This window comes from Uloborus diversus, chromosome 4, assembly GCF_026930045.1.
Source record: "Uloborus diversus isolate 005 chromosome 4, Udiv.v.3.1, whole genome shotgun sequence".
NCBI classification, from domain to species: domain Eukaryota; kingdom Metazoa; phylum Arthropoda; class Arachnida; order Araneae; family Uloboridae; genus Uloborus; species Uloborus diversus.
Genome location: NC_072734.1, coordinates 149,292,360 through 149,307,288, shown reverse-complemented (window position 1 = coordinate 149,307,288; position 14,929 = coordinate 149,292,360). Strand labels below are relative to the sequence as shown.

Below are 14,929 nucleotides of genomic sequence, written 5' to 3'. Positions count from 1 at the left end.
TACAATATACCTGAGTTTTGAGTTTTCGAATATCATATTAATCATCTTAACAGCGTACTAACTCTTTGTGAAGGTATGCATTAATCTTGCTAAACATCTAAACCAGAAAAAGGGAAACAGTTTTAATGCACAAAAATGCCATTTTTTATTGTTAATGCCGTAATGGACCAAAGGTAAAATTCTTTGCAAAATGTTTTTTCCTCCTAAGAAAACATTTCAGAAAGATGCACTTGAAGAACACAGAAAAATTTAGAAATTTATTTCGTTTCGGAGTTTAGCTTTTTTTCGTTCGTTGGATTGTGTCATGTTTTATTCATGAAAAGTATAAAATATAAAATTTGTCAAGCTCGCAATTTAGAGAAAAAACTTGCAAACTGCAGCAGATTGCATCTCTGATACAGTTGAATTTTGACTCTGAAACATTTCTTATATTTTTCTTACTTTGCTTCAGTTTTCTTTAAACTTTTTAAGCATTTTTAACTTGTGCTACTCTTAAAGATTACATTGTTTCAAATGCTTTGCCAATTCAGCAGATGAACTCTGTTATGATGAAGAGACTGAAATGTCTGACAGCTACGTTTATAACTTTTAGCCAAAAACAATATTCTAGGATTTGAACCTCGTATACTCGGAATGGGTCTTTCTCTTTAAACCAATACTTATTGAACCATTAAAGGAGCAAAAATTAAATTGGCGTATTTAAACAATAACGCTAATTTTATCCCTGGGAAAAAATAATAGTTTTCTAAAACTCTTGAATAAGATTAAAAATATTTGTATTATTTTCTAAATCGATTACTAAAAAAAATCTAGCCAGTTATTGATTAACTTAAAGAACAACATTCCGCAATTAAACCAAGTGAAATATTCAAAAGCGTTGTTTTTGAACCAATAACGTTCGACAAATTATGAATAATTTTTATAAATTTTACAAAAGCGTATAAAATATTATGTTTTCAATTATTAGTCCACATTGAATTTCGTTATACATTGCTTTTTTTTTACTGTAGACATGAACAAATGACAATATGTAAAACAAAAGTGCAAATATAATATTTTACGGTAAGAGGGCGTTGTTGGTTCAATATAACATGTTTATATGTTTTGCATGCCTATAATAGTAGGGTTTGTAAACTAGTTGTATTTACTATTAAGATGGGGAGAGGAGTTATCCTAAACACATGTTGTTTGCCTCCCCCCCCTCCTGATATGAAGCAGTGCCAAAGAGCGGTGATAGTGGAGGGATATAATTTACCCTCGAAAGAATCCGTGGATTTGAGCTATATTGTCAATCCCAGTATAGTAATTTACAGACATATGTTAAGATGTTTACGACAAAGGCTTTTATGGGAAACTTATAGTCTTATTTTTTGATTTTCAAGTATTGACTGAATCTCCCGCAAAGGAAAATTGTGATTGATCTAGAGAAAAACTCCATTACGGATCTCCGTTATCAAGCACTGAATAATGGTCTTGTTAGCATATCACTAAAATCGGCTGCCTTTCTGTGTGATAAAAAAGTATTCCATTCAATACTAGCAGTTCTACAATGCGCAGCATAAAAAAGTCCATGGGATACTTGCTTTAGAAATGAAATACAATAGAAATGAAATGATGTGCAGTAGAAATTACACTGGAAATACAGAGAAAAAAAAAGAGCTAATACAGGTCTTATGAAACAATGGCTTAAACTTAAGAAAAAATCAAAAATTGTTTTTTCACTTTCCAAAAACGGTCCGTGGGCTTGGTGATGCAAATTTGAAAATGCTAGGCTATGAAGATGTTACGTTGCAGTTTAAAATAAAGCGAAACCTCTCTTGTTATTTCAAGGCATAAGGAATATGTAGGCTTACAACTTTTGATTCTGCTTGATAACATGATGTCATTTGGTGTTCATCAGTTCAATAAATATTTAAACAGAAGAAAAGAGGACAGTTAATACATCTCAAATGTTTAAACTTTCTCTGCTTGCCCTACAGTAATTGCAGAATTCATGAATCTGAAATAGCTTTCCAAGGAATATTTCTAGTCTAGGTCCGATTAGGATGTAGAAGGACACTAGGTCAAACAGTTTCTCAAGGCACCCTTACAATTTGTCAAATTTTAGCCTTTAGGGGCCCCTGAAGAGTAGGGGCCCGAGACTATGGCGTAGATGGGATATTTTGTAATCAGGTCCAGTTTCTTGTACAATGGTATGATATGTTGCAATTCAAATCAAAAGATGTAGAATAAACTCCCAATTATCTGCGAGCGGATTATCCGAGAGTCAACCAACAATCAAGAGCATGTGTTTTCGCAGTAAAAAGCAAATACCAATCCCAGGTAGCATTAACTCATCGGATTTTGCTCGGCCGATCATCGACTCCTCCTAAACTCATCGCGTAATGCACGCTGATATCGTTGCGATCAGAATCCGAGAACGGTTTTCGATGAGCTGTTTTTTATCGGAAAACTATATCGTTACGATCAAATTTTCCGATGAAAATTTGCCGAGCTGCATTTCATCGGAAAAAGAGATCGTAACGATCGAATTTTCCGATGAAAATTTGCCGAGCTGCATTTCATCAGAAAAAGAGATCGTAACGATCAAATTTTCCGATGAAAATTTGCCGAGCTACATTTCATCGGAAAAAGAGATCGTAACGATCAAATTTTCCGATGAAAATTTGTCGAGCTGCATTTCATCGGAAAAAGAGATCGTAACGATCAAATTTTCCGATGAAAATTTGCCGAGCTGCATTTTATCAGAAAAAGAGATCGTAACGATCAAATTTTCCGATGAAAATTTGCCGAGCTGCATTTCATCGGAAAAAGAGATCTTAACGATCAAATTTTCCGATGAAAATTTGCCGAGCTACATTTCATCGGAAAAAGAGATCGTAACGATCAAATTTTCCAATGAAAATTTGCCGAGTTACATTTCATCTTAAAAAAAGTAAGTCGTTTAAATTTTCCGATAAAAATTTTCCCAATCTAAAATTTTTGGAAATCTCCCAACTGTTAAAATAGGATAAGTTTTATTATTCGAATATCTGACTATTGATCAACATTCAAGTTTGAGAATCGGAGGAAAAATGACTGAGACTTTGACTCCGAATCCGACTCCTGGATTTTGGAAGGGTTTACTCCAATTTGCTGCAAAATCAATTCAACTTTAACTCCACGATTTCAACGCCGATTACCTCACTGGAATTGCGAACAAAATGAGACTCCGGCTCTTGAATGATTTCTCTCTATCTTCTAAACAATTCCACTCCGTTCAATTTGACTCCCAAAATTACCGACTCCGACTCTTCACTAGATAGCGCCATAAGTATATTCACTGAATGAAATTCTCATTTTCCGTTCAGAAATCTGTCATGGCCTTGCCACCCGATAGATGGCGCCACAAATGATTTTCGATTTAATACATTATTTTCCACTTTGGAGCGAGTATAATTCGTCTAGTGGTTAGCATATGAATCTCGTATTCCAGAGGTCTAGGGTTCGATTCCCGGCTAGAGCGACATTAGTGTTACACTAGAAATTAATTGAACAAGTTATTAAAAAAATAATATATATTAAGTAATTCCTAAATGACGTCATCCGATAAATACCCCTTCTGCAAGTTTTCTTCCCACTGTTAATTTTTTTCCCTCCTGCTTGTCCTTATATCGTAGATGTTACTACTTCTCATCGTATTTTCATCCTAAATTCATCGCCTCGGAACAGCACTGCTCGTATATTGCTCCAAATTTCATCGTATTTTCATCCAAAATTCATCGCCTCGGAACAGCACTGCTCGTATATTGCTCCAAATCTCATCGTATTTTTATCCAAAATTCATCGCCTAGGAACAGCACTGCTCGTATATTGCTCCAAATCTCATCGGTATAGGGAGCAAAATTCATCGGATTCCGATGATCGGATTCTACTATTGCCGATGAGACATATTGGAGCAATTTCCGATGAAAACTCATCGGAATCCGATCATCGGCCGATCATCGACCGATCAAAGTTTGATCGGATTTCGATGAACGGCCGATCATCGGCCGATGAGTTGATGCTACTCGGGATAGCTGTTTTTTGACGAAAATTCATAAATTTAATTTCAGTTGTTTTAGTTTTTTTTTACCTTTTTTTTTATCGGACATACACTAGTTATTTATTGATGTTAAGTTTTGTTGTGCAAAAGTAAAAATATGTTTTACTATACATATTTTCTCTGTTTAACGAAAGTACTAATTCACTGCGGGCAATTTGAGGAAGGACAATATTTACATTGTCTGTCACACATTTTAGCCATTTTACGGTTTATTCTCGATTTATATTATCCGCGGCTCTTGTGCTACCAACTTCCGCGGATAATCGGGAGTTTACTGTAAAATAATTTCAAACTATTTACATAAACCTTAAAACCCCGAACAATATCCTTATAAAACCTAAAAACCAGGATTGTCTTTATAACTCTAATGGTGCTTATTAATTCTCCTATTAAAAAAAAATCATTCGACCTTTAACTACTTAAATTTTTAACGCATCTGTTTTGTTTTAGTTGGCCCTTCATCATTAGAAGTTGATGGACCAGATGAACCAGTCACGGCTGGTGAAATGGTGACTCTCATTTGCACTATCGAAGGAGCTAAACCTGCAGCAAATGCAACGTGGTTTAACAGGTCGGATGTCCTCAATATTCAACCAGACACGCAAGTGGATCTTGCTGCAGATGGCACGTTTAGTACTGTGAGCACAGTGCAAGTGCCTGTGTCTAGGCATGACCACATGGGGACATATTATTGTAAAGGGTCCAATTCAGTGCTACAAACTAAAGGAGAGGCACCTCTTTTAAAGTCATTGGATATTCAAGTTTTATGTAAGTAACTGCATTTGTTTGCTTTTTGTGTTAGGTATTTAAATGCCTCTCAATCGTTTACCATCAAAAAAGCAATGTTTCTTTATGAATATAAAGTTTTAAGACCTTTAATATACGGGAAGATAACTAATGTGTTTGGGTTAAAAGTTTAAGCTGATTTGAAATTACTTGATGTACTCGAAAATATTGGTACCTTTATGTGGATTTATAATGAAAAAAACATAGATTAATAACATACTATTAACAAACAAAATTATTTTTCTTTTCAAAATAATATTTATAAAGATTAACTGGTAATGTAAAACTAGTAATGTGAATTTCGAATTATTCAGTTTGAGCGAGCCCAACTATGAAGCTGTTGGGTTGTGGCCTTTAATGTTGTTCCTCTTAAAGCAACAAAATACAGTTTTTAGGGCCGCTTGAGAATCTGAGGGTCCCTAGATAGCATTGATTTAACCGATCTATTGCAGACAGGCTCTTCCTGTAACCCTTCGAATCAGTTTTAATAATAGTACTATAGTTGAGGCAAACGTAACCTGGCAGCTTCGTAATGATGTGAGTAGAAACTGCGTAGCCTTTATAATGCTGCTATGTTTGGCGTAGCTAGAGTGCGGCGGAGGGGGTGGATCTACAATTTAACAGTATTGATATGAAAAAGAAATTAAGCACATTTTCCCAATGAGGAAATTGTGTCATTTAATCTGTTATTGGAGACAATAGAAAATAAATCTCTTTTTTAAATATTCGGGTGGTACTCAGAAATATTCGGGGGTTTTATGATAACAAAATTACTCTCATACTAGACTTTTTGTTTCTTGAAGATTGTTTCTTATGCTCAGTTGCTTGCCTTTTTTTAGAACGGTGCCTAGAATTACGTATAAACGATGCTCCAGCGCATTCTAATAAAAATTTCTAATCTGTTGCACGTATATCTCTCACATACGCTGTTTCTATTCTAACACTAATCTCAACTAAACGTAAAAATGACATCAAATCATAATCTAACACGACAAACGTACTAGACTTACGAGGTTTAACTGCGATATATGCCAAAATTCCTAAAACGTAGGTAATAGTGTATCCCAGAGATGCGCTACTTTCATTTGCGTATAGAGACTGCGCTTGCTGGAAGGTTATAAAAAATCATCCGAATTCCAAGATGTAGCAATGTTAAATCTAGGAAATAGTCTAATTTCTGAGCGTATCAAATTTAAGTGCACCACCGCTCAAGCATAAATTCAGAAGAGGGCTGTAACGTTGGTATAACCCCTGACCTTTTGATGAGACATTAGTCAAAAACCGCGGTTTTTGTCCTTTAATTTCGGAAAACTTTTAAGCTGAATCCACTATTTTCACCCGCCTTTCTATAAGGTCACCATTTAAAGCATTTCTAAGATTTTAAGTTTGAAAATTTTTAGGGAAGGGGAGAGCCACATTCCCGTGTCTTCTTTAACTTGGCCATACATACATAGCCTAAAATGCCGTATTTAGAGATTTCAGTTTCAAACGAGTTTCGACCGGAATCCCCCCTGTCTAACGTCGCCAAATTATAGCTTAGAAAAAATATTTTAGGCGGAAGAGCTCCTGACATATCAATCCTTCCCTTAAAATCACGTTTTTTAGAGTTTCATTGTCGAAAAATGTCCAGGTTGAGCCGTTGAACTCACTGTTTTCATCTTACTTCATCAAGGACTGCTGTTCTAACGACAGTCTAGAAATTCACTTTTTTGTCCTTCAATCCCGAAACATTACCGGAAGAGAATGCGGTCCCCTCACTTCTCAACTTGATGGACAAAATTGCGTTTTTTAAACTTCAATATCCACACATTTCCAGGAGAGCTCACGAGCCCAAACCCTTCCCCTAAAAACTGCAAAACATAGCCTCTGTGGGAAGGCCCTGCACCCCCCCCCCCCATTTTCGTAACATCACCACGGAGAGCTTAAAATTTCACTTTTAGAATTGAACCCTTCTTTGTCCAAAATAGCCTAAAATGTTCCTAAGTTTCAAGGGCGATTTGAGGAAAATCCTCCTCTTCCTAAAGGAATCAAAAAAAAAAAAAAAAAAAACTGCGATACATTTATAAATGAGAGCCTGACTTTCCAACATTTGTGGTGATGTAAGGGACCCCTCTAACGGCACCCAAGATTACCTACCATTGCGCTTTTCAGTTAAGTCGAAAAATTTTAGGAGCGAGACCCCAAATATTCGATATTTTCTTTTAACGTCTCCAAAGATAGGCAAAAATTGCGTTTCTAACATTTCGATTACGAAAATATTCCTTCAGGAACTCCTGATCCCCTAACGTCATTAAAGAAAGCAAAATATAACTTTAATTTTGAAAAAAAATTTTGGAAGGAAATCCAATCAGCCTTTGCTCTAGCATTACCAAAAAATATGCATGTACTCGTATGTATATTTTAAAGTTCTTTTTTTAAAGATATAACTTAAATACTTTTACCCATTAAATATGTTAACTATTGTGTACCAAAAGGGCGCAGGGGTGCCCATTGCCTCTAAGGACAGTAGCGCATTCCCATCAAATGCTGCGCAGTGCCCCCCCCCCCCCCGAAACGAGAGTCCCTCCAAATGAATTAAGAAACTCTGTCAAATTAATCTCCCCTTAAAATGGCGCAGTCTGCGCCATACACTCCCCCCCTCGTGGACACCCCTGATAGGGCAGCGAGTTGAGGTACCGCCCTGAGTGGAAGAAACTGTAGCTATGCCACTGGGTTCACCTCAACTTCAGTTTATGGTATCATCGGACTGTAGAACCAAACAACAGCCAACGCATAGTACATTAGTACTAAGATGCCATGTATGTGCCGGCTGTTGTGTCCAAGAATTGTTTTAATAAACCTTTTTTCTTTTCTTTTTTTAATTTTGCCTCATAGTAGGTCAAATACTCTTAGTGTTTTTATCTTAGGAAGACAAAATCATGAGCTTTTTAACCATTAAGCGCCAAGTCTCCCATTTTGGGAACCTTCAACTAAGATTTTTTTCTTCATCAAGTAATTAAGATATCATTTTGAAATTTTTTTAAATGAATGACAGAAAACCAAACTTTACTGGTAATATTTTCAAAAAGGTTTGGAATGTAAATTCTTTTTTGAAAAAATTTTTAATTTTGCGAAAATTTCTTGTTTTTGCCTTACACGGGGAAAAAATTCCCTAAAAATAATAAATGCAAATGCAGGAAATTAGGAACATGGAATATGAAGCTCAATAGACCTTTTTTCAAATCACAACAAACAGGGGTCAAGAAAAATAATTTAAAGGAGTTTTAGAGGACTTTATTTACTGAAGTCCCAAAATGGGAGACTTGGCGTGTTCTGATTAGCAGAGCAAGTCATGCCCAGTAGAAATCGTCTTCACCCATTTTGCATGAATGAACTCTCCCCTTTTTTCCCACAGCCCCCTTTGTAGTTTCTCATTGTAAACACTCTTTTGTTGTTCAAGGTCAAGAGCAGGTGCTTTTATCAAAACAAGTAACATTCCATTTGTTTAATTCCTTTAGAAGAAAGTTCTCGAAAAACAGGGGTGCCAATCCTCTCTAAGCAGGATGACGCATCTCTTTGAATTTCTACAGATCACGAAAGAGATTTCCGTAAAAGGAGTTCAAATTCCCTTTAAAACTATTCCTCCCCCCTCTATAAAAATATTTTGTATCTCAGTCAGCTCCATGCTCCCCTCCCCCTTGAGGGCACTCCCCCCTCAATTAGGGAAGTTGAATTTCAATAGAGAAATTTCTTCACTTTTTTTTTTTTTTTTTTAAATCAAAAATGTAGTAAGAACTTTTGACTTTGCTACGAGCTTCAAACCCTATTAAAATAATATATTTTAGTTCAAAACAAGAAGATGAGTGCAGTATCACTTGTTTGTGAATCGCCAAATTCTTTTCAGATAGTTGAGAGAAAAAAAAACTGTAATAGAAATCGTTTAGATCACAGATAATGCGATAACTGTCTCACTCTACATTTTTACCATTTATCGTAATTTGTTTGATGAAATCGGAGAAACTATGACCGTTGATAATTCCTCCATGCGAAGCATGCTACATATTTATCTCTAAAAACATTATGATGATGAATAAATCATGTCATCAAACATGTTGTGAAGCAAACGAAATGTTGACTGCAAAAAAACCCTTGCTTATAATAACACAATTACACCATCAGGGAGCCCAAAAATATCTTAGTTCCATTTTATAAGATACATTTTATATAGTGCTTCATGTCATTGTCATTTACCATTGCTCGATCCCCCTACATGGTTAATAGAAAATAGCTACCTCTTTTTTTGTGTATGAAAATCCTAAGGCTTTTTGCTAAAAGGTAGTAAAATGTGTGGGAAAAGTTCCGTTTTGTACAAAAATGTATAAGAAAAAGGAATGCAACAAGAATGGAAACCAGACACAGAGTGATGTACGGGCAGAGGGAGGGGGGGGAGACGTTCTTAAGGGCCCCAACGGCTCAAGAAATTGAAAATAACTAGCATACTATTGCTTATTAATAATGAAAATATACACTGCTAGTCTCTGGGGCTGGCCTCCACAGCTTTTGTTGCAAGGGGGCCCAAAATGTATAGCTTTAGGTGTCATGAAAACTTAAAAGTTCTACATTTTAAAGCTTGAATATGTTAAATATGTACATAAAGTACCAATACCTAGCCATATTAATTACATAAAAACGATTTTAGGGCTTTCCATTTGGATTTAGTCAGAAATTATTCAAGTATCAACATAGTGGCAGGGATATGTATGTTGTCCCCATTAAACGCCAAGTCTCCCATTTTGGGACCATACCATATCTCCTAACCTAATAAATATTTTTGCGAAATTTCAGCTACATATGATTAGAGATGTGTATTGAATATCAAAACACATGAAAACTTAAGTATTTTCAATGTGGTTCATATAGCGGCGCTTAATGGGTTAAGTAACATTGTGACTTTTTATCTGAAAGAGCTTTTGAAATAATAATGTGTCTTTTTGACTGAAAGATACCTCATCAACTTTCTAGGCATTCTGTGACACTTTAGCTGCCCACGAGGCTCCAAAATTGTTTTAATAAATGGGGGCTCAAGTACGAAGTCCAATGGCGTATTTTTTAAATCTAGTGTCTGACAGAAATCGTGTGATTTTCACAATTCATTCGTGTATCTAATTGTACTTTTCAATCCAGATTAATTAAATTAAGTTATACGTATTTAAAAAAATGTTTAAGTACTAGTTAAATAAAAGTTATACAAAAAACATATTACAGTTCAAAGGGATCGGTAATAGTATCCATTTCGTAAAACAAAATAAAAGACTAAGACATTCAGAAAAAGTACAATTTCAACGTTTTCAATCATTTTAAAAAGTTCAGTGCCATAGGCTATCAATGAAATTTTAAATGAAGTGGAGCCATTTCTTTGTTGAACTGATATAAAACATACACTAAGAGATCGATTACTCATTTTAATTAAAGATTTTTTTTTTTATTTTCTTGAGATACATTTTTATGAATTCAAAACTCAGCGAAACATCCATTACCTTTCAAAGAGAAAGAAATGATAAGATCATAGAAATAACAAAAGAAATGTTAAAAGTCAAATTAAAGATAATCTTTTATTGTTTCGTATAATTTCTATCTTTGAATTAAGATCAAAGGTTTTCAAAATATATTCATCATTTTAAATTATTTGATGTTTCTGTTCCTTACTGTTTTAGTTCTTTCTCTCATCATTCCGCAGTTTTACACTTGTTGTGCTTAGTTTTAGTTAGCAGTAACTATCAAAATGCAGTCATTTTGATTATGGGTAATTTTAATCACAAGCAATTATTAGTAAGTTAATGATACTCGTAAAATGTTTCGTTTTTATACTGTTTATTAACAGCGTTTGATAAAATTCAAAAAAGTTTAACTTTTAATAGAACGTATTTGATTATTTATTATTGCCATTTTAGGCTAGCAAGTTTATGCAAAAATGCTAGTACTGAATAGCTTTGGTTAGAAATTTAGTGTTTAATAAGTACAATTTCAGCAATTTTTCTAAAAACTTTGAACTAGTTTGCGTAATTTCAAACATGAAAAGTTTGTTTTAATTTTTTAAAACTTTTTTTAAAGTAAGTCATACATTTTTACTGCCATGTCTAGGAAAACAATTTTCGAGCAAATGTCTAGTTATAAGTATGGTTAAAGATTTTTTTTTCTTGCTATTGGAATTGTTGCTGAAGTGTGATGTTGCAGTTCTAGTTTATAGAAAAATATAATTTTCACTGTATTGAAACTTAAGACATAGCACCTTTAATGCTGTGAAATTCTCATTCACTTTCAACTATGACTTATATATATATATATATATTTAAATAAATTGTATCACATTAGTTGGACCAGTTGTGGTCACACTTGCTTAGTCACAGGCATTCTAAAAACTACGGTCATGGTAGCTAAATTTAATTACTTTCATTAAATACATATAAAAACCTTCTTTTTTTCACTATATAATCAAACTTAAAATATCTAGGCTTACCAATTAGAGGAGAATTAAAACAAAAAAGCTAAAAAAATACTTTTAAAAAGTATGTCTGAACAACAACAAAAATAAAGAACTCATTAATAAAATAAATAGTATTTTATGCTACTGCTGTATTTCTCATTTATCGTTTGCGAAATTTAGCTCATGTTTTACAATAAATTCTGAGTAATAATTCTAAGCAACAATTGCCAAAAAATTAATTATATTCATATACGCCTAAAACTAAATTATTTTTATTGACTAGTTCTCGGAGCATTAGTTTCAAAGAATCTTAAATATTTCAATAATTTTAAAAGAAAGATATATCTACGTGATAGGAAAAAAAACTAAGAAATGAATACGTACCAATAACACAGCTATCTGACAAAGTACAGAAATGACAAGTACTTAAAGAAGATACCCTTTAAAAACTTAAAAGCTTGTACAATTCACTATTAGTGACTGAGAAGCAGTAACAAAATAAATCATACTGTAGATAACAACTTATATAGTGAAAGCTGGTGTAGGGAAGTTCTTGAAAGATGCCCTTCTACGAATTGATTGATGGTGTTCCTGAAATATCGATTACAAACTTGGTATTGCCAGTACAAGACATACCTGCTCTTTTCTGGTTTGAACCCCAAAACTAGTCATTTGTCCTTTATGGGTAAAAAGGGGTTTTCCTTTTTCCATCTATTTTCAAAATGATATTTCTCAAGGCAAAAAACAAATATGTAATAATTTAAAAGTGTAAATAAATTTAAGGATTGACTATGTAGCAATACCATCTCAATATTTTAAGATAACTTTTAAGTTTACAAAACATTGATTTATGTGAACGTCTTTAAATAGTTTACATCAATGACGTTTCGTATGTAAATTCAAACCAATACTTATAATTAAATCACGATAAATCAATTTTGTATTTAATTTGAAAAGCGACATTTTCTTTTAATGTCATTTTGAAAAATATTAGTAAGATACTACTTTTAAGATATTTCTAATCCTTTTAACGCACTGAATAACTTTCCGCTACCCAAAATGTTCCGTTTATTGCAGTAAAATTATTTTATTCTCAAAACATTTTACTTCAAAGGAGGCTTCTTACATTAAAGCAAATTACTTACAATTTATGAAACAAGCCATCTCTCCAACGATGCTTCCAAACATCTTCATTGCAACGATTTTCTGTCACGATGGCAGAATTTATTCGCTTGCCCGTCTTTCATTGGCGTAAATTAAATCATCCATATTACCGATATAAACGTCTTTCGCCGTCAAATGGCGGTTTTAACTACAGCTGATATGCTTTTCCATTTGTATATGCACGTATATCGTTAAAGTTACAGATAATTACCCCCATCTTCCATTTTAAAAGCGACTTAACGGCCATGAGGGAAGGGACGGTGATAATTGCTTTTGCTAATTGTGCCGCATTCCAAAGTGTCCAATTATCTGTCTGTCAAAGGTTATGCATAAATGCGCTTCCCCTGAGCTAATAGTCCTTACTATACAAAGAAGAAAGAATTGCATTAGATTCGCATTAGTTTAGAACGATCGGAAGAGGGGTGGGTTCTAAATGAGTGTTAAGTTTTGTATCGATGCTTTGTGTAAGGGTGTTGTTTAGAATTGCAGACTTGACATTTCTAAAATATCGTTCATGTTCTTGGCGATTGATGGAGTTATGACTACGCCGATGATTGATGTTCAAGTTCAAAACATCGTGTTAAACTTGTTAAGTAAATATTATTTGCATATTTTAACGGTGCGATTTGCATATATACATAACATTATAGACAATTTTGTATCTGTTATAACTTTTTACTCAAATAAGGAAAATTAATTAGTTTTTCTTTGTATAAGTGCATCTGAAGTTTTATAATTTTTTGACGAAGTGAATGTTTTTCTCTATGAATGTGACCTAGAAAATCGCCTGTCCATGCCGGACACATGAAAACTGCTTCTACATTTGAGCGAAGAAATTGCCACTCTATTTGCCCCTGAGAATATTTAGCACTAACTCCGGTGGATGAGCCCTAAACTCCAGTTGATAGCGTTCATTGTTGACCACTTTTTCTTTTATTCATTCTCCTAAAATTAGTCTTACCAGTAAAACAGTTAAGTTACCAGATCTTGTTTAGCCATTGACGACAAAAAATAAAAAAATATTTCCCTGCATGTCAAACATTGCCAGAAAATACTATCAAATATTGATGACGTCAAGAGCGTTACTCGATTAGTGAATTCGCTATTATATTTATGAGGATACTTTTATTCATATTTACAGTTTAGCACATGTTTTCATGTTTCGTTTGCACATAACATTATTAGTGTTCGTTCAAAGCAAAATATATTTGACACACTATTTTTGTAAATTACTATTTCCTACTAGTTTTATAATAATATTAACTAAACAATCTAAAAGTTACATTCTGTGATCTAACAGTGGAGTTAGGGCTTCTATGAAATAGTTTAAGATGGTTTCATAACGATTTCTAATTTAAAATTCACATCATATTAAAAGTTGAGATTTGGAGTAGAAGTCATTTGTCTGAATGGAAAGCATATTTTCTCCGAAGTATTTACACAATGAAATGCGTAAATATGACGTTGTTTGGAAATCTAGAGAACTATTTTGGTAGAAAAACATGGATATACTTGTAATGCTTTATGTCAACTACTTGAGTACAGATTTAAATAGTATTTAAGTACGAAAAACTAATTTTTTACTTTGTCTGCTGTACTCGATTTATGGAAAAAACTATATTTATTTTATTAACAATGAATACTGAAAAAGAAAAGAACCATAATAAGAATAACATTGAAACTAATAGTTCTTGAAAGGAATTATAAAACACAAATTTATGTTAAAGAAACATATTTATATTATATTCTTTAATAAATTGGCATTCTTGAAACGTTAACGTAAACAAAAATGTTATTTAAACTTCTCAACTCTCAGACTATTACTTGTAAATAAGAAAATCGCGATTAAGTAAACTAGAAGAAAAAAATAACCAATTAATACGTCGCAATAATGCGTTAGATGCAATGCATCATTTAATTAGAATGTACTTGTAGGTATACACGTGAAGAGCAGAGGAAAAAATGGGCAGAGGATAAATTTATAATTCTCAAATTTCAAATTATAATTTTCAAATATACATTGCTTTGTATATGCTGCTTTAGATGTCTATGAATTGACCAGCTTAGGTTTGGCTGGAGCCTTTACTTAGATTTATTAAGCAGCGAATCAATAATCACGGTTGTGTAGGCCTAGGTGCGTGCTGCAATCTTACACAAAAATCTTTCATCCCATCTGAAGTTAGAGAAAATTTATCTTTTATTAATATCGATTTCAACATAATTTTCACAAAAGGAGTGAAATGAAAATTCGCTAATAAAAAGTGCGAAGCGGCAAAAATATACAAGGGGACGAAAGTCTTGAATAAACATTAATATAAAGTGCTTTTTTATGTATACATGAAAATATAGATAGAATTGCTTCTTTGAAAGTACATCAAAACAACGTTTTTCTTTTACAGAGTTTAAGTTTTGATGAGCTGCAGTTAGGTTGT

General features: G+C 33.4%; 1 protein-coding gene across 1 annotated transcript in view; it reads left to right on the top strand.

Moving 5' to 3' along the window:
• The window catches only part of LOC129220914 (hemicentin-2-like), a 210,181-nt gene that overhangs the window by 79,494 nt on the left and 115,758 nt on the right, over nt 1-14,929 (top strand). Inside the window, exon 4 of the mRNA XM_054855349.1 lies at nt 4,535-4,852. Within this exon, the coding sequence (XP_054711324.1) occupies nt 4,535-4,852 (318 nt within the window). The remainder of the gene's footprint in view (nt 1-4,534; nt 4,853-14,929) is intronic.